The sequence below is a fragment of the Carlito syrichta genome, unplaced genomic scaffold (assembly GCF_000164805.1).
Source record: "Carlito syrichta isolate Samal-C Ts95f unplaced genomic scaffold, Tarsius_syrichta-2.0.1 Scaffold301786, whole genome shotgun sequence".
Lineage (NCBI taxonomy): Eukaryota > Metazoa > Chordata > Mammalia > Primates > Tarsiidae > Carlito > Carlito syrichta.
In genome coordinates, this window is record NW_007245882.1 from 573,396 (window position 1) to 598,611 (window position 25,216).

The 25,216-nt window shown below is 34.3% G+C and overlaps 1 protein-coding gene across 2 annotated transcripts in view; it reads left to right on the forward strand.

The window, feature by feature from the left end:
• Positions 1 to 25,216, forward strand: part of TBC1D15 (TBC1 domain family member 15) — a 75,244-nt gene that overhangs the window by 42,911 nt on the left and 7,117 nt on the right. Inside the window, exons 6-13 of one of the 2 annotated variants that reach the window (XM_021710989.1) lie at positions 5,456 to 5,558; positions 6,536 to 6,586; positions 6,891 to 7,088; positions 8,155 to 8,283; positions 9,223 to 9,326; positions 10,501 to 10,595; positions 17,194 to 17,310; positions 22,094 to 22,194. In XM_021710989.1, the coding sequence (XP_021566664.1) occupies positions 5,456 to 5,558; positions 6,536 to 6,586; positions 6,891 to 7,088; positions 8,155 to 8,283; positions 9,223 to 9,326; positions 10,501 to 10,595; positions 17,194 to 17,310; positions 22,094 to 22,194 (898 nt within the window). The remainder of the gene's footprint in view (positions 1 to 5,455; positions 5,559 to 6,535; positions 6,587 to 6,890; positions 7,089 to 8,154; positions 8,284 to 9,222; positions 9,327 to 10,500; positions 10,596 to 17,193; positions 17,311 to 22,093; positions 22,195 to 25,216) is intronic. The other variant, XM_008055239.2, reaches the window with a different exon arrangement.

Consider the following 25,216-nt stretch of genomic DNA (forward strand, 5'->3'; position numbering starts at 1 on the left):
AGACAAACATTAATTAAATATAAAATTTCAGCTGTAATAACTGCTGTGAATAAGACATATGGCACTATAGAGGCATATAATAGGATACTACATAAGCTTTTGTTTTTGTGCAGTGGTAGTAATTGAAACTCTAGAAGAGTGACATCATTTAAGGGGAGGATAACGCCAGATGAGATGTGAGCAAAGGTGATTAATTGCAACCTTTAACCATCTGATTAAGAAGAAAAAACTGGCAGAGGAACTGACCTCCCTATACTTTTTTCTCTTCTCATTGGGCTTCATTATTATGTTTTTGGTGAACCAGCTGTGACTGTTGTTCTTGGAGGAAGAACTACTGTCTGAGGTAACTACTTCAAAAGCTATTTCCCTAATGTCAACCACTTCTTTATGTATTCTCCTGTGACACTAGGGGACAGTTTGCTTTTTAGCCCATGAATGTTCTGTAATGTGTCAGAACAGTACATCAAATACTTATCTCCATGGTCCCTCCATTGCTCTAGGCTGAAAATAAGTACACCTTATTTTCTTGTCACAAATTATGCCCAATTATGTTGTGCCATACAGCTCACCATAGATTATATAATGAGTCTAGTTAGTAGAATAAAGATACTCCAATAAATAATCACCAATATAAAAAGTTCAAAATTTACATAAGCCATCTCATACTATCAAATACTTAAGGAGATTTAAAGGCCCTGTTCTTGTGATTTATGAGCCAAGTAAATAGAATTCCCAGATTTTTAAGTTAAAGTTGAAGGAAATGCAAGTTTCCAAATATTCCTGCTTTATTTTACTGGGTGTCAGCCATGGGTAGATCTTATTTTCTGTCCATGGAGCAATTTTTCTAAGCAAAATGGTGTTTCCAGAGTCATATTTCATGGTTGAAGATTGTGGAAACCACAGAAAAGAAGGGTAGTCAAGGAAAACCTTGGTTTCAGCCTCACTAGGATGCCAGCCAATATATGCCAGAGGTCACTCTTCTGTCTTTTGCATTCAAAACCAAGAGAATGAGACCAGGTATTTTCCCTATTTTGATTAAGTTAAATTGAAAACTGTGGCGTGCATCTGTGGCCATATTGTCTCCCTAATATATCCTCTAGTGAATTAAGTTTTCCTTTCTGTAGAGCAGATCTTTCTCTTACAGGAGCAGGGCCTTATGGATGAGCAGAGATGGCCAGTGATGTGGGGGCGGGCAGTCTTAAAAGAGCCAAGAATAGGCTCTGCTAGGCCAGTCATGCAGTTTTGTCTTTTAGTCTTACCAGCTGGATCTAGTCAGTGCAGAATAGGCCACTTTCTTGAGGCTTACTATTTCTCAAATGGTTTTCTTATCTACCAGGAAAACAAATTGTCATATTTGTTGATGTTTGTAAGTGTTCTTTGATCATTTAATATATGATATTCACTTGGTTAAAAGAATAAGCTATAAATACTTTTTTTTTTTTTTTTTTACCTTTCTAGAACCAAGTTGGTTGCTAGGATATCAATAAGGCTTATTGATTCCATTAAATTATTTTGTATATTGGATCATTTTTGCATTCATACATAAATATCCAAGCAGTAAAATATTTTCCTTAAAAGCCAAATTAGCCCCTATCGATTACCACACACAAAAATCAACTTCAAATGGATTAAAGACCTACACGTAAAACCTCAGACTATAAGAATCTTAGGAAATGCAGGAGATACCCTTACAGAAATTGGAATTGACAATTCTTGATCAAAACCCCAGATGCCCATGCCATAAGAGATATGAGAGACAAGTGGGACCTCATCGAACTGAAAAGCTTCTGCAAAGCAAAAGAAATCCTCAAGACAGTGGGGAGACAGCCCATAGAATGGGAAAAAATATTTGCCATCTGTATATTTGGCAAATGCCTAACCTCCAGGATCTATAAGGAATTCAAACGTGCTGGAAAAAAAAAAGCCTCATTAAAAATGAGCAAAAGACATGAATAGACACTTCTAAAAGGAAGACATGAGCAGCCAACAGACACATGAAAAATGCTTAGCTTAACTGATCATCAGAGAAATGCAAATCCAAACCACATTTAGATACCACCTGATTCCAATAAAAATGTTCATCATTAATAAAACAACAACAACAACAGATGCTGATGAGGATGTGAAGAAACTGAACATTTCTACACTGCTGGTGGGAATGCAAACTAGTTCATCCTCTTTGGAAAACAATGTGATGATTTCTAAAAGAACTAGAAATTGACCTTCCATATTACCCAGCAATCCTTCTTCTGAGAATATACCTGGAAGAGCTCAAATCATTCTACAAAAATGATACCTACTGTCCATGCATGTTTGTTGCAGCACTATTCACAATGGCAAAAACATGGAACCAGCTGTGCTGCCCATCAAAACTGGACTGAATTTTTTAAAAAATGTGGTACATATACACAATGAAATATTACGTAGCCATAAAGAACAGAATTACAGACTTTGCAGCAACTTGGAAGGATTTAGAGTCCATCATACTCAGTGATCCATCACAGAAACAAAAAATTGAGTACCACATGATCTCATAGGTGGATATGAACACCTGTTATAATACTACAAAAAAGGGATGGGCAGTAGTGGTACACTGCTGGAGGGGTGGTGTGAGGTGGTAGTACACATGACATTAATAAGGGTACCTGGTCCTAATCCAGGTGAAGTGAGGTCCAGTGGGAGGCCCAAAACTTCACCTAACCATTTATGTATCCAGTCCTGATTTATACCCACGACTTTAAAACATAAAAATAAAAAGAGATTAGGTCAGGAGTGCTCCACTCTCAGAATGGATTAATGTTATTAAGAGAATGGGTTTGTTATAAACGTGTGTTCAGCCCTCTCTTCTTCTTTCTCTCCATATGGGTCTCTCTACCATGTTGTGACACAGTAAGAAGACCTTCACTGGATATGGCCCCTCCATCTTGGACTTCCCAGCCAAGATGGAGTACTATGAAAAAAAAAAAAGCCAAATTGGTTATATCATCAGCTGTACCAACCATTTAAAAGATTAGATTTTAGATGTAACATTTTATTGTAAATATTCTGAATCTTTTTTTTTTCACTTTGGTTTGTTTTTGTTTTTGAGTTGGGGTCTCACTTTGTTGCGCAGACTTGAGTGCAGTAGCACAATCAGTCTTCCTTAGCCCTGGCTTCCAGGGCTCAGGTGGTACTTCTCAGCCTCCCAAGTAGCTGGGACTACAGGTATGTGCCACTATGCCCAGCAAGTTTGTTTGTTTGTTTGTTTGTTTGTTTATAGAGACGAGGTCTTGCTGTGTTGCTTGGCTGACCTCAAACTCTTGGTTTCAAGTGATTCTCCCATTTGGTCTCCCAAAGTGCTGGCATTACAGGTGTGAGCCACCACACCCAGCCTAATTCACATTTTTGATTGATGTCTTCTACAATGCTATTTATTTCCTTGGTCATATATATTCGTCATTCTCAGTAGCAATATAAAATAGTTTACTGCTACTTCTGAGTGTGTAAACATTGTTCAGTTTGTAATTTCTGAGCTTATTCTGAGGTATTTGGGAGAGGCTTACTCCAAAACCTGTGAAATACTTCAGAATGTCCAGGAGAGGTGCTTCTGTAGCTGTGGTATTAGACTATAGTTTCTTTAAACTATTTAGTAGGCTCTAACAGAATTGCCAGTGTTGGCAGCCTTAAAAGTTCTTATTGCTGTAATGAGTTTGAAAGTCTTGAATAATGTTGGAATGAGAGATCACTTCCCAGAATGTGTATTTATGGATTAAATTAATGTAGTAACTTGGCAGAAGGAAACATTGTAATAATATTCTGGAATGCCAGTCTTCCTTCTGGGGTGTTCTGCAATTGTCTAGCAGTATTCTACTTGTCCCTTGATTGGTATACTTTTTAAATGTTTTGTTTATTTCCTATGGGGCAGTTCTTAAAAGTCTTCATATCTCTTTTCCATCCCCATCACAGAATATGTTATTTATTTATTTTAAAAACTTTTAAAGAAGTATTTGTCGTTGCTTGTTGGTAAGGCTGTTATTTCTTACTTCCATCTCTAGTTTAATGACCACTGTTTCAAGATATGGGGCCACAGAATTATCTGAGCCCAGGGAGTGAAGTTGCATATTGGTTCCCCCCACATGTATAGACAGTGGTTTAATTTTCATGATAATTTTTTATTTGGATTTTAAAGAAATAATTTGATGTAATTTATTGTTGGAAACAAAATAACCACAGCATCAGCAGCACTGTATTAGGAAAAAAATTTTCTCCCTATGTTAGCTACTTTTCTGATGCTTCATTTAAAAGTTGACCTATTATTTTTAAAAAAAACGCCTTGTGAGAGAATCTGTAAGTCTACATATTAAATATAACTGCTCAAAATATTCAGAAAAATGTGTTTAAATGAAAAGTGAATGTGTTAAAACATTATTTTTTCCTACATCAAATGAGTCAGCCTTAGCTCCTTTTAAAAAGCCAAAGGGTTTATTAACTACTATTGTCTCTGTATATCAAGTGCTGTTTCTGACTGTGTAAGAATAAGATCCTGTTTTGGATTTCATATCCCCTCTGGCATTACTGTTGCATCCTGTTATGTTAGAATTGAGAAGAGATAACTGTTATTAAAGATCTTATCTCAGATATTTATGATAAACTCGAGGTGTATAGCTGTAAAATAACAAATTTAATTTTTATTTTAAACATAGGAAAGTTGTAGATTTATTAACAGCTGACTTACTAAGCTATAAAACTGAATAGAAAAAAGACTAGATGATTCATCTGATTACTTGAAATTAGATGTCTTTTGGAAAACATTTTATTTATTCTGTAGTTATTAAGAAATATGGAGAGATGCTTGGTCCCGGAGCTTAATAAGCAAGAACTAAAAACATACTATTACCTGAATTATATATAATGATCTTATTAAATATGTTCATATATATGTGCTTATAATTATGCTTGGCATGATTAATGATCTTTATCAAATTATTAATCTATTCTATCTTATATTTTTAGCATCTAATATTAAAGTATTATCAAGCTGTGGAATGATGTTGGAAACCGTGTCAGAATAGGTCACATTTTCCTATATTGTGCATATTATATACTTGCCTTTCTTTAATTTTTATGATAATAAAGCCAGAAATATTGTAAGACTCTTCTGTTGTAATTTTAGACAAGAATTTGGGTTCATTACAATTTACTCCTTTTAGCTGTTTACCTAGGCTGAAAATACAGTTTGTATTTGTTATAATAAAATTTATTAATTTAATATTATTTTTTGTATTTCATGTTTCATGTAGTTTTAGAGCTCATTTAAAATAGTTACTAAATATTTGCTAATGTGTTAATGGGAAACTATTCTATAGCTGTGTGTTAAATATTTTTTTGGTAAGGAAAATTTTGCAGTAGTAATTATTCAGATAGTAATTGATGCAATGTGGTAGTATTTTCTACAAACTCCTTTTTTTCATTACAGATCTCTACAGGATAAAAGAATACTTCTTGTGAATTGTCAGAATAAGAGTCTTTCACAGTCTTTTGAAAATCTTCTTGATGAACCAGCATATGGTTTAATACAAGTATGTTTTAAATCTATCCTGTGTTAATTTGACTATTGTTTTATATTCCCTTGCCTCTCATCTTCTCAGGGCATGCAGCATGAGGCCAGGGTGTGTGTGTGTGTGTTTGTGTGTGTGTGTGTGTGTGTGTGTGTGTGTGTGTGTAATCTTCCTGGAATTACATGGAGATTATTCTCTGTAATTTTATAGAAATAATAATATGTTCCATATTATTTACAAGACTCAGAAGCTTCCTTGGTTCTTAGTTACTCTTAAGGCAATTTTTCCCCTTATCATAATACTGAAATTGGATATAAGTAGATTTTTATTATCATAGCTTTCATTTTTTGGACATAGGGTAAGCCACTTTAAATTTATTAATGATCAATTTAGGCAAAAATCTGATTTGAATTTAAGTAGGCTGTTTTTGGTGTCATGATAAATCTAATTCCTCTAAAAGTATTTGAGTATATTTTTCTATTTGGCTAAAACTGTGCTGACATAAAGTTATTTTTACTCCGATTACTAGGTAAACTAATGAGATGGTTTATTTGTTCACTTATTCATTTAGCAAATGTTTGAATGCTCACAATGTTCCAGCTACTCTTTTCTTGATTTTAAAGATGCAAAGATTAACAAGGTAAAGAGGGAACTTTTTGGGAAGGAGCACAAGAGAGCTAAAGTCTGTCTAGAATAGAATATGAGGGTACAGTTTTTCTTATTGTGAGAATAGTTGTTTATTAAATAACTATTTTCTGCTGAATATGAATGACCAAGCAGTTTGGGCTTCAGAAGTTACTCTAGGACTTGACAGTAGAAAACGCTTTTTCTGTTTTCTTGGACTAATTATTCTTTGTTGGTATGATTTGCTATTCATATAGTTAGAGTAAAATGTCAGTTAATATTTAAATATTGTGAGCTTTAAACTTAGGTATCAAATATTTTGTGTTATAGTAGTGTGGTGGTGCACACTTCAAGAAATATCTTTTTTTGTGAAGGCAGGACTGCTAGACAGAAGAAAGCTGTTGTGGGCCATTCATCACTGGAAAGTAAGCCCTGCATATATTTCTGATGTATGCAGAATGAATGAAGCCTGCAAATCATATGTTTATCTGCACTTCAATCAGTAACACTAACTTGCTATTTATTGTGCTATTTTAATGAAATGAAAAGGTTGGCTTAGAAAATTTAAATATTTCTTCCAAGAAAGAAAACAAAATTTTAGGATGATCTTAGAGCACTCTGTTTTAGTTCTGATTTCCCTCCCTTTAAAAAATTGCTTTTTATTGTTCATCATTGGTATTCTAATTGTTTTTTGAATTAATAACGTTAATATTTTTTTCTACTACATAGAAAATTAAGAAGGATCCTTATACAGCAACTATGGTAGGATTTTCCAAAGTCACAAACTACATTTTTGATAGTTTGAGAGGCAGTGATCCTTCTACACATCAACGACCACCTTCAGAAATGGCAGATTTTCTTAGTGATACTATTCCAGGTCTAAAGATAAATCAACAAGAAGAACCAGGATTTGAAGTCATCACAAGAGTAAGTGGAGATTTATGTTCTTGTAGCTCTTATATTTTAATAGAACGTGTACTGAATACTATAGGAATAGAAACTCAATTTTGGTGATAACTGCATTTTTCCCATAATTCATTCTTAAAATTTTTTGTTGACTAATACATCTGACAACTAATGCTTGTCCTGTCACCAAATTCTTGGACTTGTTCTCCACTTTCTCTCTTCATTAATGTTAGATCTCTTTTTTTAAATTATCTTTTGATAATAACGAACAGATTGTTTCATTGAGCGCATAGCAGTAAGTGAGGTGAGCCTTGCCTGTTGCCTCTTAGTTCTGTTGCTTATTTGCATGTTTCCTCAGCAGGCATCAAGGCAACTAGTCGGGACAGTACGTTAAGGCTTTTATTCTTATGTGAAACTTTCTTAAGTAAGATGGACTTTGGCCTAAAATTATGGCATATCTTTGTATATGTTCAATAAGACTTTGGAATTTGCAACAATTCTAGGCTTGCATGTTAGAAAATTACAAATATCTAAATTGGAGTACTTAATTAAAGGGTTTGTCTTACAAATAGTATTTCCAAATTGCCAACATCTGTTAATAGAATAAAAAACTGTGGAAAATGCCAATTTGAGCTAATGGATCATAGATCAGTTCTGAAAATTACAAACTTTAATTTGAAAGAAAAGCTAATTTTGGAATATGATTAATAGAAGAATTATATATTCTTTCTTTTTAAATAAAACAGCTTATCATTTGGTTTGAAGATTTCTTGCAGAGTTTACATGTTGAATGTTCTGTATTTATGTAATTGGGCCCAAAATAATAAGGAATTTTTTTTAATGGCAAATGTTTTTATTCTGTGAGATTTCCTGTCTCTGAATTGTAATTTAGTTATTTGTGTGTTTAGTAGGAGGGAAAATGTATAATGCTAATTATTATGTTTTGTAGACTAGGCTTGGGAAAATAAGGGAAGATATTAGTATTGGAACTCATATCTGAAAAAATATTTTAGACTTAGTTTTGGTATGCTTTGATTTCATTTCACTGGTTAAAGATGTAATTGTTATTGCCTGTCTTCTTATTTAGATTGATTTGGGGGAACGACCTGTTGTTCAAAGGAGAGAGCCAGTGTCACTGGAAGAATGGACTAAGAACATTGATTCTGAAGGAAGAGTTGTAAATGTTGATAATATGAAGCAGATGATATTTAGAGGGGTAATTTAAACACTCTAAGTAATATGGATTATATTATAAACTGCTAGTATGTAGGGATTTTGGTATTGTTACTGTTTTGTTTTTAGGTGGTGGGGTTTCACTCTGTCATGCAGGCTGGAGTACAGTGGTGTGATCATAGCTCACTGTAACCCCAAACTACTGGGATCAAGCGAACCTCCCACCTCAGCCTCCTGAGTACCTGGCAGTGTCACTATACTCAGCTAATTTTTAAATTTTTTTAGAGGTAGATTTTGCTATGTTGCCCAGTCAGGTCTTGAACTCTTGACCTCAGGTGATCCTCCTGCCTCTATTTCTTTAAAAAAAAATATTATTTGTATAAGCTTATGGAGTACAAGTGCAGTTTTGTTACATGGATAGAGCATAGTGGTGAAGTCAGAGCTTTTAGCATATGTTGCTGGAATGACACATTGTACTCATTAAATAATTTCTCTTATTCCCCCCTCACTGCCCTCCTATCCCCCACCCTTCCATCATTCTTTGATGAATGATACCTTAAAATTCCTGGGTAGAGTAGGACAGAGTGAGGTGCTTATGATGTTCTTGTGGGTTGGGTAGGGGGAATACACTTAAGTCTGTGGGAAGACATTCTTCCTTACTTGAAGTTCTGTGGGTTATGTGAAAGGGGCATGCACCCAGGGGCATTTACCTTATTCATTAATCTTGGGCTTAGAAAGACTCATTGACTCATCAGCTCCATTGTCTGTCTGCTGTACAGTATACTGTGTATTCTGCATTGTTTAAGCTTATATCATCAGAATCTAGAAGTAAAAAACAAGATAATATTCACTGAATTGAACTGTTTTTATGTTTAAAACTGCCTCCTAAATATTAGCTTTCCTGTTTATATGCAAGTTTTGTGAACTTAACGGTTTTGCATTCTTTTTAAATTAATGTGTTTAATATGCATGCTTTCTTTAGGGACTTAGTCATGCACTGAGAAAGCAAGCATGGAAATTTCTTCTGGGTTATTTTCCTTGGGACAGTACTAAGGAGGAGAGAACTCAATTACAAAAACAAAAAACGTAAGTAATGGTCTTTTGTGTGTTTATCAAAGAAATTCAAATAACCCACCTATACAAACTAGTTTCTAGGTGCAGATGTAGAAGAGATTAGGGAATGGGAAAATACTTTTATTTTCATTGTTTTAATTTCAAAATTATGAGCATTATAATTTTTCAAGCCAGAAACACTTATTAGAAGGACCTCATTGCAGTTACATTTGTGAATATGTAAAAAATTCCAGTTATTTTGTACAAGCCTATTGCATACTTGAAAGATAACTATTAGACATGCATTTAAAATATATCTCATTTGTCTTGATTCAATTTTACAATTTATTATGAAATTGACTCATAAGGAGTATATTTGCTATTTAGATTAACTACCTTTAAATTGTTTTCTTGGCGCCCTTGTAACAAACTGATGATTCCTTTTGAGAAGAGTGTTTCTTTTTTAAATTATTTCTCAGACTTGAAAAGAAACACAGGCCAGCTTTCCATGTATACTTCTTGTTCCCAGTTGTCATTCTAGCCTTTGATTTAAAGCTACTCTCAATCATTATGTGCATATTGAAACTCTCTAACAATTCTTTATCTTTTCAACATGTTTACCAGTCCTTCTAAGATATTTTTACATTAGCAAGTTTCTGCATTAAGCTAGTGGGAAATTGGAAATATGTCACATTTTTTTTTAAAAAAGACATTATATTTATAATTACTCAAAAACTTTAATGGCTAAAATATTTAATGACTAGAATAATTTTAGGTGTGTTTTAAGGATTGAAGTAAATGTTTTTATAAAAGCTTGCCTAAAAATCTAGTAGTTAAAATTTATCACATAAACTTTATGACATGTGTAAGGTTATTTTTCTTTTGTTTTCACTCATTTGTTACAACTTTAAACATTTTACAATCATGTTTATAACTTTATATCCCATTTGAATAAAAAATATTTTGATATACTGTATATAGAAAACCCCAATTAAACAGTGTTTTTTAAAAATTTTTTATTTTGAGGATATGGGGTACAATTCAGGTTTAGATATACAAATGTTCATTATGCAAGTACCCTTGTTGATGAGGTGTGCCCCCTGCTCCCCTGGCAGTTTCCCACTATTGCCAATCCCCCATCACCCCCAACAATGTTTAAAATAAAGTTTTCAAGTAACTTTCTTTGGTGTCAAATTGTTTTCTATAGTGATGAATACTTCAGGATGAAACTACAGTGGAAATCTGTCAGCGAGGAACAAGAGAAGAGAAATTCGAGGTTAAGAGATTATAGAAGTCTTATCGGTAATTTTTTCTTAACAACTTTAGAAAGCAAAAGAGGGGTTTACATTGAACTCTTGATAAGATTAAAGAAGTGAAGATTTATGCTATAACTTTAGGGCTCAAACGAGAAATCAGAATTGGAATGTTGGAATGTGTGTTTAATGTTCTTTGTTGTTACTCTACCAGGCATTTAGGCATATGAATATAGTCGGTATAAGTACTGATATGTTTGATTTTCAGTTTTTTTTTTTTTTTTAAGTGAGGGTCTCACTGTGTTGCCCAGGCTGGTGTGCAATGGCATGATCACGGCTAACCACAGCCTTCAGCTCCTAGGCTCAAGTGATCCTCTTGTGTCAGCCTTCCAAGTAGTTGATACTACAGGAATGCACCCCCACACCTGGCTAATAAAGACATGAGGTCTCACTATGTTGCCAAGGCTGGTCTTGAGCTCTTGGGTGCAGGTGATCCTATTGTCTCTGCCTCCCAGTGTGCTGGGATTACAGATGTGAGTCGTGATGCCTGGCAGTTTTCAGCTTCAAAGTATGAATCCAAAAAAGATTATTTAACTTTATTTGTTGAATTATTTTCATTTTAAAAAAACTTTAATTATTTTCTTCCTTATTATGAAAGCAGTCTATGTTTATTTTAGAAAAATGAGGAACTACAGATGAACAAAAAGAAGTAAAAATTACTTTTGTTTCTATCTCCCAGAGATAGTTATGGTTAATAGGCTCTAGACCTCTATGTATACATATATTTCATTTTTAAATTCAGTAAATGACTGTACATAGTAAGTTTTTGTTAGTATTTGAAAATAACTATTCTCTAAAAAATGAGATGCTTGATAGAATTTTGTCATAAAAACATTAGACTTTTTTCCAGATAATACAAGGTTGTCTGGCTCTTACAGTAAAGACCAGGTTGGTGTAAGTTATTGAAGGATGAACAGTTAGTGACATATTTGTCTACCAGACAAGTTTCAGTTTATAATCTCCATTTTACAGATGAGAAAGCTGAGGCATTGAGAGTGTGTAACCAAGGTCACATAGTTAATAAGTGCAGTTTTAATGCTTTTAACTTTTTTACTTCACTGTCTCTATATAGATTTAGGATAGCTTTGGTTTGCATTGGAACTTAGGTTTGAAATTCTTTCTGTACTTAGATTTGTATCTATAGCTTCGTAGACAAAGAGGGTTGTATTACCACCACTATCATAGCCAACTCTCCCATGGAAGAAAAGATTCTTTATATTTAGAAAGTCCAACATAACACTGATTTGATAGCTTTTATTTTTGTTTTTGAGTTGGAGTCTTACTCTGTCTCCTAGGCTGGATGTAGTGGCACACTCAAGACCACCACAACTTCGACCAGATGGGCTCAGGTGATCCTTCCACCTCAGCTTTTCAAGTAGCTGGAACCACAGGCATGTGCCACCAACACACTTGGCTTATTTTTTGGTGTATTTTAGAGATGAGGTCTCGCCATGTTGCCCATGCTGGTCTTGAACCCATGGGCTCAAACAATCCTCTCGTCTTTGCCTCCCAAAGTGTTGGGATTACAGGTGTGAGCTACCGTGCCCAGTTGATTTGATAACTTTTGTAGACATAAGGATAAGTGCTCAGATCTTTTTGGTAATAGTACTTCTGATTGAAAATTAACTGTATTTTTCTGAAAAATAAATTATACCGAAATAAACTATGTTCTTCCTCTAGCTAAGGCAAAAGGGGATCCTGAGTCATGGATTATCTAGTTTCCAACTGAAACTTCTTGCTATTTTTAGTTTCAGTAGGAAAAACAATAATGGATTAGGTTTTTTTCCTACTTGAACATAAAATATTTAAACTAGAAGGGACCTAACAAGTCACCTAATCCTGTGTTTTAAACCTTTTTTTCCTACATGTCATATTATCTTCCCTTCATATCAAGCAACAATGATGATGACTGATCTTCTCACCCTTTCATGTCCTAGTCTCATTCTTTCCAAGAGACTGGTAAAAAAGATTAGATATTTTAAACCCCCATAATATAATTTGAATTGAGATATACATCAGTCCAATTTGCTCATTTTTAGCAGATCATAAAACTGAAGCCCAGGAAAGGTTAGTAAATTATCTTAAGCCATTTATTCAGTTTGTTCCACAGCCCAAACTCATTCAAAGTCAGATCTCCTTCTTAATTAAGTGATCTTTCAACTATACCATGTTTTCTACCAGTGGAAATATGTGCTTTTAAAGCATTCTTTTTTTTATAATACTTTCCCCCAAAAGTAATGTTAGAAATGATTACCTAAAGCTTTTTTGGAGGGTATAAATTCACTTTATTAAGAACAAAATTTCACAGGAGGCTGTAAACCTTGCGAATCATGCCTTGAAGTTACATTTTACTATTAAGTATGATAAACTACTGGAACATTTAAAGTAAGAGTGTTATTTTAAAATCATTTTTGCCGCTGTATAGAAATTGATTGTATCAAGGTAAGAATAGGAATAGGAATACTAGTTAGTAGGAAGTCCAAGTCCAAGTGAGAAATGATGGTAGTGAAGATGAAGAGAAGTAGATGAATTCAAGTTACATTTTGATGATAGAATTGGTATGACTTTCTGATGTATTAAACGTGGGATGTGAAAGGGAAAGAGAAACCAAGGGTCAGACCCAGTTTCTTGACTAGAGAAATTGGGTGATTGGTGGTACCACTTACTGAGATGAGGAGAATGGAGTGTGGTGAAATTAAATTAGGCTTAGGCATATCTATCTTAAGGTGAGACACATAAATAGAATGTCAAGTGGCTAACTGAATAGTCTGGTAGGAGATAGAAATTTGGGTATTACCAGTATAAGTATCCATGGAAATAGATGTGTCACCTTGGGGAAAAAGAAACAGATCAGAAGACCAGGAATCCCAGTGTTTAGAGCAGTAGTTTCTAACCTTGGTTGCACATTAGATTCACCAGGGGATCTTTTTAAAAATCAAACTGATTATTTTAAGCATTCATACATTCAGTCTTTCAATAAAATTTACTTAGTACCTATTATGTACTAGGCTCTCCTGTAGGCATTGGGGATTCATCAGTGAACAAAACAGTCAAAATTCTTGCCCTCAAGGAGCTTCCGTTTCTGTGGGGAAGAACAAACAGTAAACAAGATAAGTAAGTAACATGTGGTATTTTAGTGATAAGTACTAAATAGAAAAATAAAACAAGGAATACGGTTAGGAAGTTTGTGTGCAGTGTTGCAGTTTTAACTTGGGCAACTAGGAAATGCTTTTACCTAGAAACTGATATTTGAGTAGAAACTTGAAAAAGGGGATAGGTGAACAGATATTTGGTGAAGAATATTCCAAGCTGAAAGGTACTCTGTGTTAGACTTGTTTCTGCCTTAGGTCCTTTGCATGTTTGAAGTATATCATGGAGGCTAGTGTGGCTGGATTGAGTTAGGGTACAGAATAGAAACTGATAAGGTCAGAAAAGAAATTAGATGCACATCACATAGAGCCTTGTAAAGACTTGGACTTTTACTCTGAGTGGGATGGCAAGCCAGGGAGGATTTTGAGCGAAGAGTGACATGATGTGTTACATTTTAACCCATTACTTTGACTGCTATTTGAAGAATAGTAGCAGAGCTAGGGTGTAAGATGAAAGACACTTTGAGGCTGTTGCTATAATTAATATGAAAGATAATGGTTGCTTGATCCAGGAGGCTAGCTGTTGGGTGGGCCAAATTTGAATTGAAACTTGGAGAAGCAGAGGGTATGCCCCATGCAGCTATCTGGGTGAAGGACATTGTGGGCTGAGGGGAACAGCGAGGTCTAGACTTGGTTCTTAGTATCTCTGCATGTTTGAAGAGGAGCGGGAGACCAGAGTGACTAGAATAGAGTTAGTCAGAGTGGGTTGTGGAATGATGTGGGTGAGAGATCTGAATGTTGGTTTCTATTTGCATTTCAAAGGTTTAGCTGATACATCAGTTTCTGATAAGGGAAACAAAGACTCATGGTGTTTTTATGGTAAGCAACTGGAGGAATGGAGTTGCTGTTTTTCTCCTAAGATGGAAAAACAATGAGAGAGGCAACTTTGGAAGGGAATATTTGGAATTCAGTTTTAGACATTAATTTTGACATGCCTATTGGATGTCCACAAGTTAGGATGTCCACAGGTTAATCTAGTAGAAGGTAAATATGTAAGGCTGGAATTCAGGAGAGATAAATTTAGGGGTCATCAGGATAGATGGTAAGAGACTATGTGAAACTATGAATTAGAAGAGACCCAAGAACTGAGCTCTGAAGCAGTTTAATTTATAGGTAGGGAAAATTGGGATAAGTCAGCAAAGGAGACTGAGAAAAGAGCCATAGAGAAATAAAGAAAATATGAATGTTTGATTTCTTAAAAGACAAGTGGAGAAAGTATTTCAAGAAAGGGTGACTGGAAGGTCAAATAAGATGAAGACTTAAATTGACCTTTGCATACAATGATTATGATTAAAGAGAAATTTTGGTGGACAAAATTTTGTGACAAGCTGATTGGAGTGAATTCGAGAAGAGGGCTTGGAGACAATATATACTGCTCTTTCAAGGAGTTTTGCTCTAAACAGATGGAGAAAAAAATGGGGCAGCAGTTAGAGGGGAAAAGTAGAGTTAAAAATGGTGTTTATGTTGATGAAAAAATAATAGTATGGTTGAATGCTATGAGCATGCTCCAGTCGAAAGGAAAAACTGATGAAACTGGAGAAGAAGACAAGAATTACTAGAGTACCTAGATAAGAATTACTAGCGTTTTGGGGTAGTCAGTGGGAAATGGATCTCATGCACAAGAGCGGGGTTGGTCTTCGCCACCGCTGTGGAAGCTCACTGATGGTGATAGAAGAGGAGACTGAATTCATATACAGTTATGTAGTTAGAGTAATGGGAAACTGAAAGTTCTCTTCATTTTCCTTTTTCTCAGAAATAGAAAGTAAGATCCTTATCTGAGAGCAGATGGAAGTTTGAAGAGAAAGGAGATGTAAAGTAGTTATTTGAATGGGGAGAGTGCATAGACCAAGGAAATTGGGCATGATTGCCAGGCAACATTAAGAACCTACTTGGGGTTAGTGGTGGTGAGGATAAAATGGGGTTAGTCAGCATGGTTGTGTTTTTCTTCAGCGTTTTTTAGTAGCTACATCAAATTAGATGGAGAGTTGGATTAAACTAGGGCTTATCTGTTTTTTTTTTTAAACCTAAGTACTCGTTTTCTTTTTAGAGCTAGGTTCTAGAAATAACTTATAAAATATACTTTTTATATTTATATATTTTATATATATCATTTAAAAAAATCTCTTTTCTGTTTTTGCCTGACTTGTTATTACTGTATATTTATACAACAAGAAAGAAATACTGATAGTTCATGAGGGTAGAACAACTTTTTACCATGTTTAAAATAACTGGTAAGGCAAATACTGTGTATTGGTATTATGATTATGTAAATTGTCCTTGAGTTAATAGACCAATTATTATGTACCTCTATCAACTATGAAATGAAATTAAAATATAGCATGAATTTTTTGGTATTGCTTTTGCTTACTTGTTTGAGATATGTTTCCACAGTTCTATAGATATTTGCTTGCTTTTAAAAAATGAAGTGTTTTTTTAACAGAAAGCTAGGATATTGTTATAATAATTTAAAAATGCCCTCACAGAATCTGAGCTCATGTCATCTTCTATTGTTAGGCTCTACTCTGTTGTAAAATATCTCCCCATCTCTTTGTAAAGAGGTTTGAGAAAGTTTTCAAATTATTCAGTTTAATAGGAAAGGGCATTTATAGCTTTTAAACAGAATTGATTAAAGAGTAAATTGATCATTAAGAGTTTAAGTTCTTTCTAATTGAGGAATTCAAATTTAGGGAATGGCGTTTTAAAGTCTGTCACAACAAGATGTGCTTAGTAGGTATCTGGTGTTTGTGAATTGAATTGTCAGTACAACTTTGGACACATTCATGGCGACGTTTCCAAATCTGTTTTTAATGCCATGAATTCATTTTCAGCAAAGTGTGGACCTTAAGTTTTTCAAAATTGAAATAAATTGCTTATAATGATATCTAAACTAAAAGCTGTGTATATGATAATAAGGAAGTAATTTATTCTAAAGGTGATTATGGAACATGACAAAGAAGTTGATGGTACTTTTTAAAATAATGAATGGAGTAGTTACGAATGAAACATCTCTTTGATTATGCTTGATTGGATAGCAGCTTTTTAAATTACTGTTTTCTAGTACTAGTATCTATCACACGCATTAATAACTGACATTTTTTATTGCTAATGTGAATTATTACTTAATGTTGCTTTTAATTTACTGAAAATGTTTTCTCCTATGCAGTTAAAAGATTTCTATGTTTAGGTGAGAATTGAAAAACATTTAAAAATCTGCCTGTGAGGAGGTGGGCTGATTACAAAAACAAAACAAAACAAAAACCAGATTGTTACTTTATTGCATATTTAAAATCGAACTTAATGATTTTTTTTCTTTCATTAAATAAAGCTTGGCAAGAAAGTGAAATTAATAGCAAGAACAACAATTCTGTACCTGTAAAATGTAAGTTTTATAAGAATCTGTTTTTTGAAAGTTTTCAAATATGTGATTTTCCTCTTCAGAAAAAGATGTTAACAGAACAGATCGAACAAACAAATTTTATGAAGGCCAAGATAATCCAGGGTTGATTTTACTTCATGACATTTTGATGACCTACTGTATGTATGATTTTGATTTAGGTAAGTTCTCCTCTAAAGACCCAATTTTAAAAGATTTGAGTATATTTACTTAGAGTTTAAATTTTTTAACCAGTTAGACGTAGGTAATAGCTCTGTGGCCTGTTTTTTTATAGAGTTTGTTCTGTAGGGGACTGGTACTTATGCGGCAGTGGTTCCCAACCAAGCAACACTGGATTGCTGCTGTAAACTCACAGGAGCACCATGTGATATTTTAAATTTTTGAGGGAATTACAATGACATCTATAGGACACTGTTCTAACATCTAACTGAAATAGTTAAAGGTTTTAACATTAGGCCGTTACATTTCTTTTGAAGAAGTAATATCTTCGCAAAACTGGGATTTTTTTGCTGTGATACACAAGTACTGTGTAAAAACAAATGATGAACAGGAAATGAGGATAATAGTATCTGGTTAAATTTCAAGGTTTGAGAAGTAGTGTAGTGCTCAGTAAGTTCATAGGGCATAAATACTTATTGTTTGGACCTAACTGCTTAATAAATTGAGCTGTTGATTATTTCTTTGAGACTTAGGAATGCCTTGGAAAAAATTTCCAAGATGACATGAACTGAGAAAGTTTGTGAACTATTGTTTGACACACTTTTTCCTTTGTGAAGAGAAATACTGATTTGATATCTTAGACAAGCAGTGTAGATAATTTTGTAGGGCATGTAGAATGTACTGTATTTTCTTGGTAAGTCTTCCTACCAAGAATGAGTTGTAAGGACTGCTGCTAGAGGTGAAAGTGGGAAATTGCATGGGGAAGGAATGCCAAGGGGCAGAAAACTTAAGTAACCAATATTTTAAGGGGTAAGAAAACATGAGTTGTTTGTTTAAAGGACCAACAAATTCCCTAATCATCAACTTTTAAAGAAATATAACTAATATAAAAGTTTCTGAGTTACTACTGTGTGTGTGATTCCTAGCTAGAGGATTGTAGTGCTTGAGACATCTTTTGAAGAAGGTGATTGGATACATAGCACATTAAATCCAAATAAACCTTGAATTATGGGTACTTTTTTTCACTGTATCTTTTAAAATTCTTCTTGGCTTCCTTTATATAAGTTAAGGGGTAATGTAAATGCTCTTTGAATTTCGAAGTAATTAGCCTCTTTGACAGTAAGTCGGAAGTGCAGATTTCTTTAAAATGTAAAATGTAGCCACTCTTGTCTGTTACATCTGTAGTAATCTTCAGATTGGATCACTGAAAGAATACTGGTAGAGTGCTTTTCAGGATACAGAATTCTGTCACACTTGATTTGATTTTTATGTTAATAGCAGTTTTTTGAAGAAGTTGGGAAATAATCCCTACTTTATGAGTAATGTTTTATTGATTCAGAGAGTCACTTAGGATCAAACAAGTAAATAATTGGTCTGGGAGTAGAAACCCAGGTCTTTATTACAGGTTGGCATTCTTACCTCTACACCTACAGCTCCCCAACCAATTGCCATTTTGGTTTCTGATACCATTGTAGAGAATAGGACCACCATCCTTGGGAACAGGAGGCATTGCCCCATTCTCTAGATGATCATTTGGAGATAGGAATTCACACACGTTCTGTAGCAGGAGTTCCTGAATGCTCAGTTTTTTAGGGCATTGTCCCAAACCAGATAACTGGGTAACTTGTCATGTCCATTTGATATAGTTATGCTGCACTCTTTCTATTCATGCACTTAAGCTATCTGAAATGTAGTTAAGATTTCTGCTAATAATTTTGGCATTATGAGAAGCCAAGATAATTTTTATAAAAGCAGTGGACCTCATTTCTTGCCCTTTACTCATAGCAGAGCAACCTGGGCTGTTAATTTACTACAGGTGGTTCTATCATATTGAATTGTTTGGCATCTTAGCCCATAGGTGAGGTATAGGTGTATTTGTATTGAATACATTCTCATTAGTAGTGAGGAAGGAGACATAAATTATCAAAAGTGTACAGAAGAAGTTAAGGAAGAGTGATTTTAAGTGAATAAATTCTAAGACACTCTACTTCAGAAAGTTTCTATGGGAAGTTTCTTTTTTACAGTATACATAATGATCCTAAATAATCAGTGAAAGATTAAATTATGCTCAGGGTACTATATTTAAGAAGGCAGGAGAGTATCTAATGTTTAATGATTTCTAACCCCTAAGGTTGTTTTTTTTTTTTTTTTTTTTGTAATTTGATCATCTAAGGGCTAAATTTCAGTTACATGCAAAATTGACCTGTATATAGATTAAAATTTTCTTTCCAATGTAAGCAAGTATACACAAGGATGATAAGGAACTCATTTTTCACATCTCCTCACTGAAACAAATTTGCTATGAAAGTAGTTTAGGGAACTACTTTAGAAATTGTAATAGTACTGATTAAGATGTGCATTAGTCAGCACTAGTGCAGAATCTGAGTGTCATTGAATGCTAATTTAAACAGTTTTAATCTTTCTTTAATTAAAAGGAATTTGTACATTAATTTCACTCCCGCAACCCATGACATACTCCAAAGAACATCATGTATAAAATAAAGTAGATTAAAGGCAACCAGAATATGAAGATTAATTTGACTACTTGCTTCAACTGAGACTTACAGAAGAAATGTGGCAGAGATCCCATATGAAAGCTGAAGACTTAAAGGATTAAATTAGATTCTTAGAAGTTTTTATTCATTATAACATAATAATAAAGCACTTTTTTTACACATAAAAGATACTTTGTACATCTTTTGAATTGCACACTTTGAAACATTTCTGTCATAGACCATCCACAGACAGAACCAGAAAAGTAGTATTCTTTTGCACTTTGTTGAATTCAGATTAGATTTTCTTCATGCTTTAATTGGTTTAGTTATATTTGTCATTGATTTCATTGTGTCAGTGCCAGGTAGGGAAATTCTGATGCTAATAATTCAGTCATCCTTCTAGCTTTTTTTCTCTTTTTTTTGTAGTGTGCATCATTTTTAGAAATCATCTGCATAAATTTGTAGAAATGTTTACATGTAGAGATATCTTGTTACATGCCATTTTTTTTCTAACTCTTTTCTCTAAACATCTTGGTAACTTCATTGTTTGGTACTGTAGTCACTGGATGTCCTCCATGGGAACCTATATCTCTTTTTATGGTAATGTGATTAGAGCCATACCTTCCCACCAGGTGTAGTGTAGACATTATGAGGTTAATAGTACTATGTGGAAAGTTATTGTAGCAGATGATGGAGCAGAAGCTCACAGCAAATTGAGCTAAGTTTTTATTTGTAAGGAGTCGCTGAGGTGATCTGAGTGTCCCTCTCTAATATGTATTTGATCTGAGTTTTCTCACAAGATTTTTGCTTACTTGTTTTCTGAGGTCATTTTTAGTTTTCTTTCAAAACAGGAAGAGTGATGTATAGTTGTATATCTTTTGTAGTGGAACTATGCCTTCCCTCTTTTAAATATATACTCTTAAATGGCTTCAGTGCATATGGATTTTGATGAATAAAAGTGCAAGTTATGGATCTGCAGATGAAAGATTGTATTTTTCAAACTTCCCAAGCTACCAATAGAAAAAAAATCTCTGTAATTTTAGTAAATGTACAAATTATGAAAGTTGAATGGTAAAGTGTTAAGTGGAAAGGCTTATTAGTACAAGCTCTTGTCTCTTTGTTGGTTCAAGAATCTCTAAGTCTGAAACTGAATTGTAAAATAAGGAAATTTGGGGTTTCATAAGAGAAAGTAAAAAAAAAAAGAATCTTGATATGTTGAGGTGAAAAAGTAAAACTAGCACCTTTTTGTTTATTATTTATTTATTTGTTTGTTTATTTATTTATTTATTTATTTGAGTTGGAGTCTCACTCTGTCACCCAGACTGGAGTGCAGTGGCCGCTTCCGGCCACCGCAGCCTCGACCTGCTGGGCTCCGGCGATCCTTCTGCCTCAGCCTTCCGAGTAGCTGGAATTACAGGCACGTGCTACCATGCCTGGCTAATTTTTTATTTATTGTAGAGATGAGGTCTCATCAAGTTGCTTATTTTTAAATGAGAAGTTTTATTTTGTAACTTGACAATTTTTTTTTTCTTTGAGTCAGAGTCTCACTCTATCACCTAGGTAGGACTGCAGTGGCATGATCACAGAACTTACTATGGTCTCAACCTCCTGGGCTTAGGTGATCCTTCTATCTCAGACTCCCTAGTAGCTGGGACTACAGGCATGCTCTACCGTGCTAATTTTTAAAATTTTTATTTTTGTAGAGATATTGAGGTCTTACTACATTGTTCAAAAAGAGATTCGTAATTTTATTTGTGATTAGTTTTGTTTGGGTTACCAGTGGTCTAGTTGATCAAGCATTTGGACCCTCTTCAGTTCTTATTTTACGTGGTTTATTCATAATGGCACTGTTGACCATTTTGGGCTTGCAACATTCTTCTCTCTTGATTTTTTTTCCCCCCTCTTACCTCTCTGTTTCTTCTCAAAGCTCACTTTTGAGTATGTACTCTTGCAGTTGATGTTCCTCTGGATTCTCTTAACCTTCTTCTTTCTCATGATGCTCCTGCACATTGTTTTTTAAATCCCCACTCTTGATAATGTTATCTATACTTAGACACATACTGGAAGCTTTATATTAGCTTGACATCTCAGTCAAACTCAGTTCATCTTTTTCACTTGTTTATAAGCCTTCCTCCTCATTGTTTATGTTATATTATGGTTATGTTATATCAATATCTACTAGTTTCTGAATCCAAAGAAAAGATAAAATTTTAAGTAAAATGGTGGTGATATGCATTACGGATGCAGAAAGCTTAGTGTTTTTTTTTTTTTTACCTGTTCTTCTCTTTAGGATATGTGCAAGGAATGAGTGACTTACTCTCTCCTCTTTTATATGTGATGGAAAATGAAGTGGATGCCTTTTGGTGCTTTGCCTCTTACATGGACCAAATGGTAAGAACAAGGATTCCTTCCTTTAATCAAGTTGATTTTAGCCGGGCTTGGTGGCTCAGCCTGTGATCCCACACTTTGGGAGGCTGAGGTGAGTGAATTACCTGAGCCCGTGGGTTTGAGACCCACCTGGGCAACTCGGCAAGACCTCATCTCCACAATAAATAAAAAGAAATCAGCCAGAGTATGGTAGCACGCTCCTTAGTTCCAGCTACTTGGAAGGCTGAGGCAGAAGGATCATCAGAGCCCAGCAGGTTGAGGCTGCTGTGGCCTTGCACTGCATTCTGGGTGATAGAGTGAGACTCCAACTCAAAAAAAAAAAATGCTGATTTTGAAAATTTTACTTATTTAATGTTGTTATTAAGTTTGATTTGTGTTGTTGTTGTTGTTGAGTTGGAGTTTCAGTCATCACCCAGGCTGGAGTGCAGTGGCATGCTCATGGCCACCCCAGCATCGACCTGCTGGGCTCCAGCGATTCTTCCGTCTCAACCTTCCAAGTAGCTGAAACCACAGGTGCATACTACCATGCCTGGCTAATTTTTAAAAATTTATTTATTGTAGAGACAAACTCTCACCAAGTTGCTGGGGCTGGTCTTGAATCCATGGTCTCAGGCAATCCACTTGCCTCGACCTCCTAAGTGTTGGGATTACAGGCTGAGCCACCAAATCCGGCCAAGTTTGATTTCTATACTTAACCAACTATAATGAAACTTTAAAAATTACTCCATGCCTCTTGCTTTCGTCCTAATAGTCTTCGAGAGGCTTAGAAATACTGGTGGTTTTTTTTGTTTTAAACATCAGGTAGTAAATGCCTATATTACAGAAATAATCAGAATTTGATATTGATAAATATTTATATTCTACAAAAGAGCCATGAGTAATTATAGAATAGTGATGAAATAAATGAATTCAGTTTTGTGAGGTAGTTGAACTTTGATATCATCTTTGGAGATAAAGCTTAGTCATGCCAAGTAATATCCCCTTATCGTTTGTGAACATTTTGGATTTTGTCATTATAGTAACTGATTTTTGCTTTAGATGTATTTGAAACTATTTTAACTCTGACTCTTTCTTAGTAATTCATTGTAATTTTCCCAGCACTGTGCGATTATTAGAGTTGAGTGATGTCTATATATACATATCTTTGAAACATATATACATATGTTTTATCTTTGAAACAGAGTTCTTGGCCAATACTGCCAAGAGAGTATTGACAGGGAAATAAAATAGAAAAGTCTTCTCAAGCAGTCTATAGAAAGAAAAAAAAAAACTGAGAGGGTGGGAGTGAATAAAGGCATATGAAATCCAAAGACCTGACTATACAGGCCGCTGTCTTTTTTCAAATAAGACTATTGTACTTGATGCTAGGCCTTTATGTCAGATATTGAAATGATTTGCTTGCAAGGGGATAAAGACTGAGTCTGTAATGACCTAAAATATTTTTCAGTAGTGTAGGCCTTAATTCAGAGCTCTGGGATACAAATGTGAAATTTGGAAGTTGGTGCCCTTCTCTTTTTTCTTTATTTCTATTCTTTCTCTCTAGCTTGCTTACTTTCTCCTTCAAATTGTTGCCACTTTTGTCTGTTTCCTCAAGTTTCTTGTCCATGGTTTCAACTCATCCTCACTTCTAAGTGTTTTTCCAAATGTATCTTTGGTAAGATTTGATAGTTTTAGAATGTTCTTTTTACTGTTAAATTCACAAATATTCAAATTAGTCCTTTGCCATAAATTAATGTTTTGGGATTATTTGGAAAGATTATCAATTGCAGTAATCTGGTAATATCACAGTTTGTCTTCCTTACATTTTTGATTGATTGATTTGCCTACCTTCTTAGTTCCATTTACTCCCAAGTGCTCTAGAAACCTGAGGCATTTGTTATAAAGGTCTGTACAAATGATACTAATTACATAAAAACTGTTGTCTACCTACCTTGTGTTCTTGTTTATCCTCTTTTCACTAGAGCTAGTATGTTCCTTGATAAAGGGGGTTCATGTCTTTGTTTCACTGGTGGCATACCAGAATTTTCCTAATGTCTGACATGAGGTTGTTCAACAGATTTTTGTAGAATAAACACATGAATCTTTCCCCAGTACTTAGTTTAAACTTATATAGTAGGTATTAAAAAAATAAATGAACATAATGCATTTAGTTTTTTACGTTAATAGTTTTCAATAAAACTGAGCCAGTACTGGCATGTTCAAATATATTGGCACACATATATGTGCATATATTTAGGCATCATGTATAAAAACTACTCTCTGAACATGTGTAATATACACTTTTTACTCTATCATTTTGTGTGTGTGAAGGTTTAATTCTATCATTTTCACAGTAAATGTTCTCTTTTTGCCATTTCCATTGAGGATGTTCTGGGGATTTTTCTAGTCTTTATTCTAAAAAGATCTCTTAGTATATTGTCTACTAACATCTTTTTTTCATAATATTTGAATGGGAGGGCAATATGTGGCAGTCAAAATAATCTGTGTGATTATTTTTTACTGCATTGCTTTTGTTTTGGCATTCTTAAGTCTGTGCTGCTGCTGCTTGATGCCTTGTTTTTGTTTTACAACTTTACTTCATGTAAGTTTTTACTGCTTTTGTAGTGGCTGAACCTAATGTCCATAAATCTACTTTTGTTTATATATACTTACATCTAATATATAGACTTCATTTATTATGGGAATACTTGCAAAGTACGAATGATCTAATGAATGTTCTTACACCTGTCAGCCATATATAGTGTTAGTCCCTCCCTTTCTTCTCTGCATCTCCCTATATGTCATACACACACAAGCACGCACACACACACACACACACACACACACACACACACACACACACATTTATAGGTATAGTTGGAGTTCTTTGTATGTACATTGCCGATCCCACTTCCCCTTCTCCAGGAAAAACTACTTTTTTGAATTTGGTGTCTGTCATTTTGGGGGTGCTTCTGTGCCATATTGGTATTTTCAAATCACCTCTAGTCTTTGGCTGTGTCACAACAAAAATAATCCTGTTAATTGA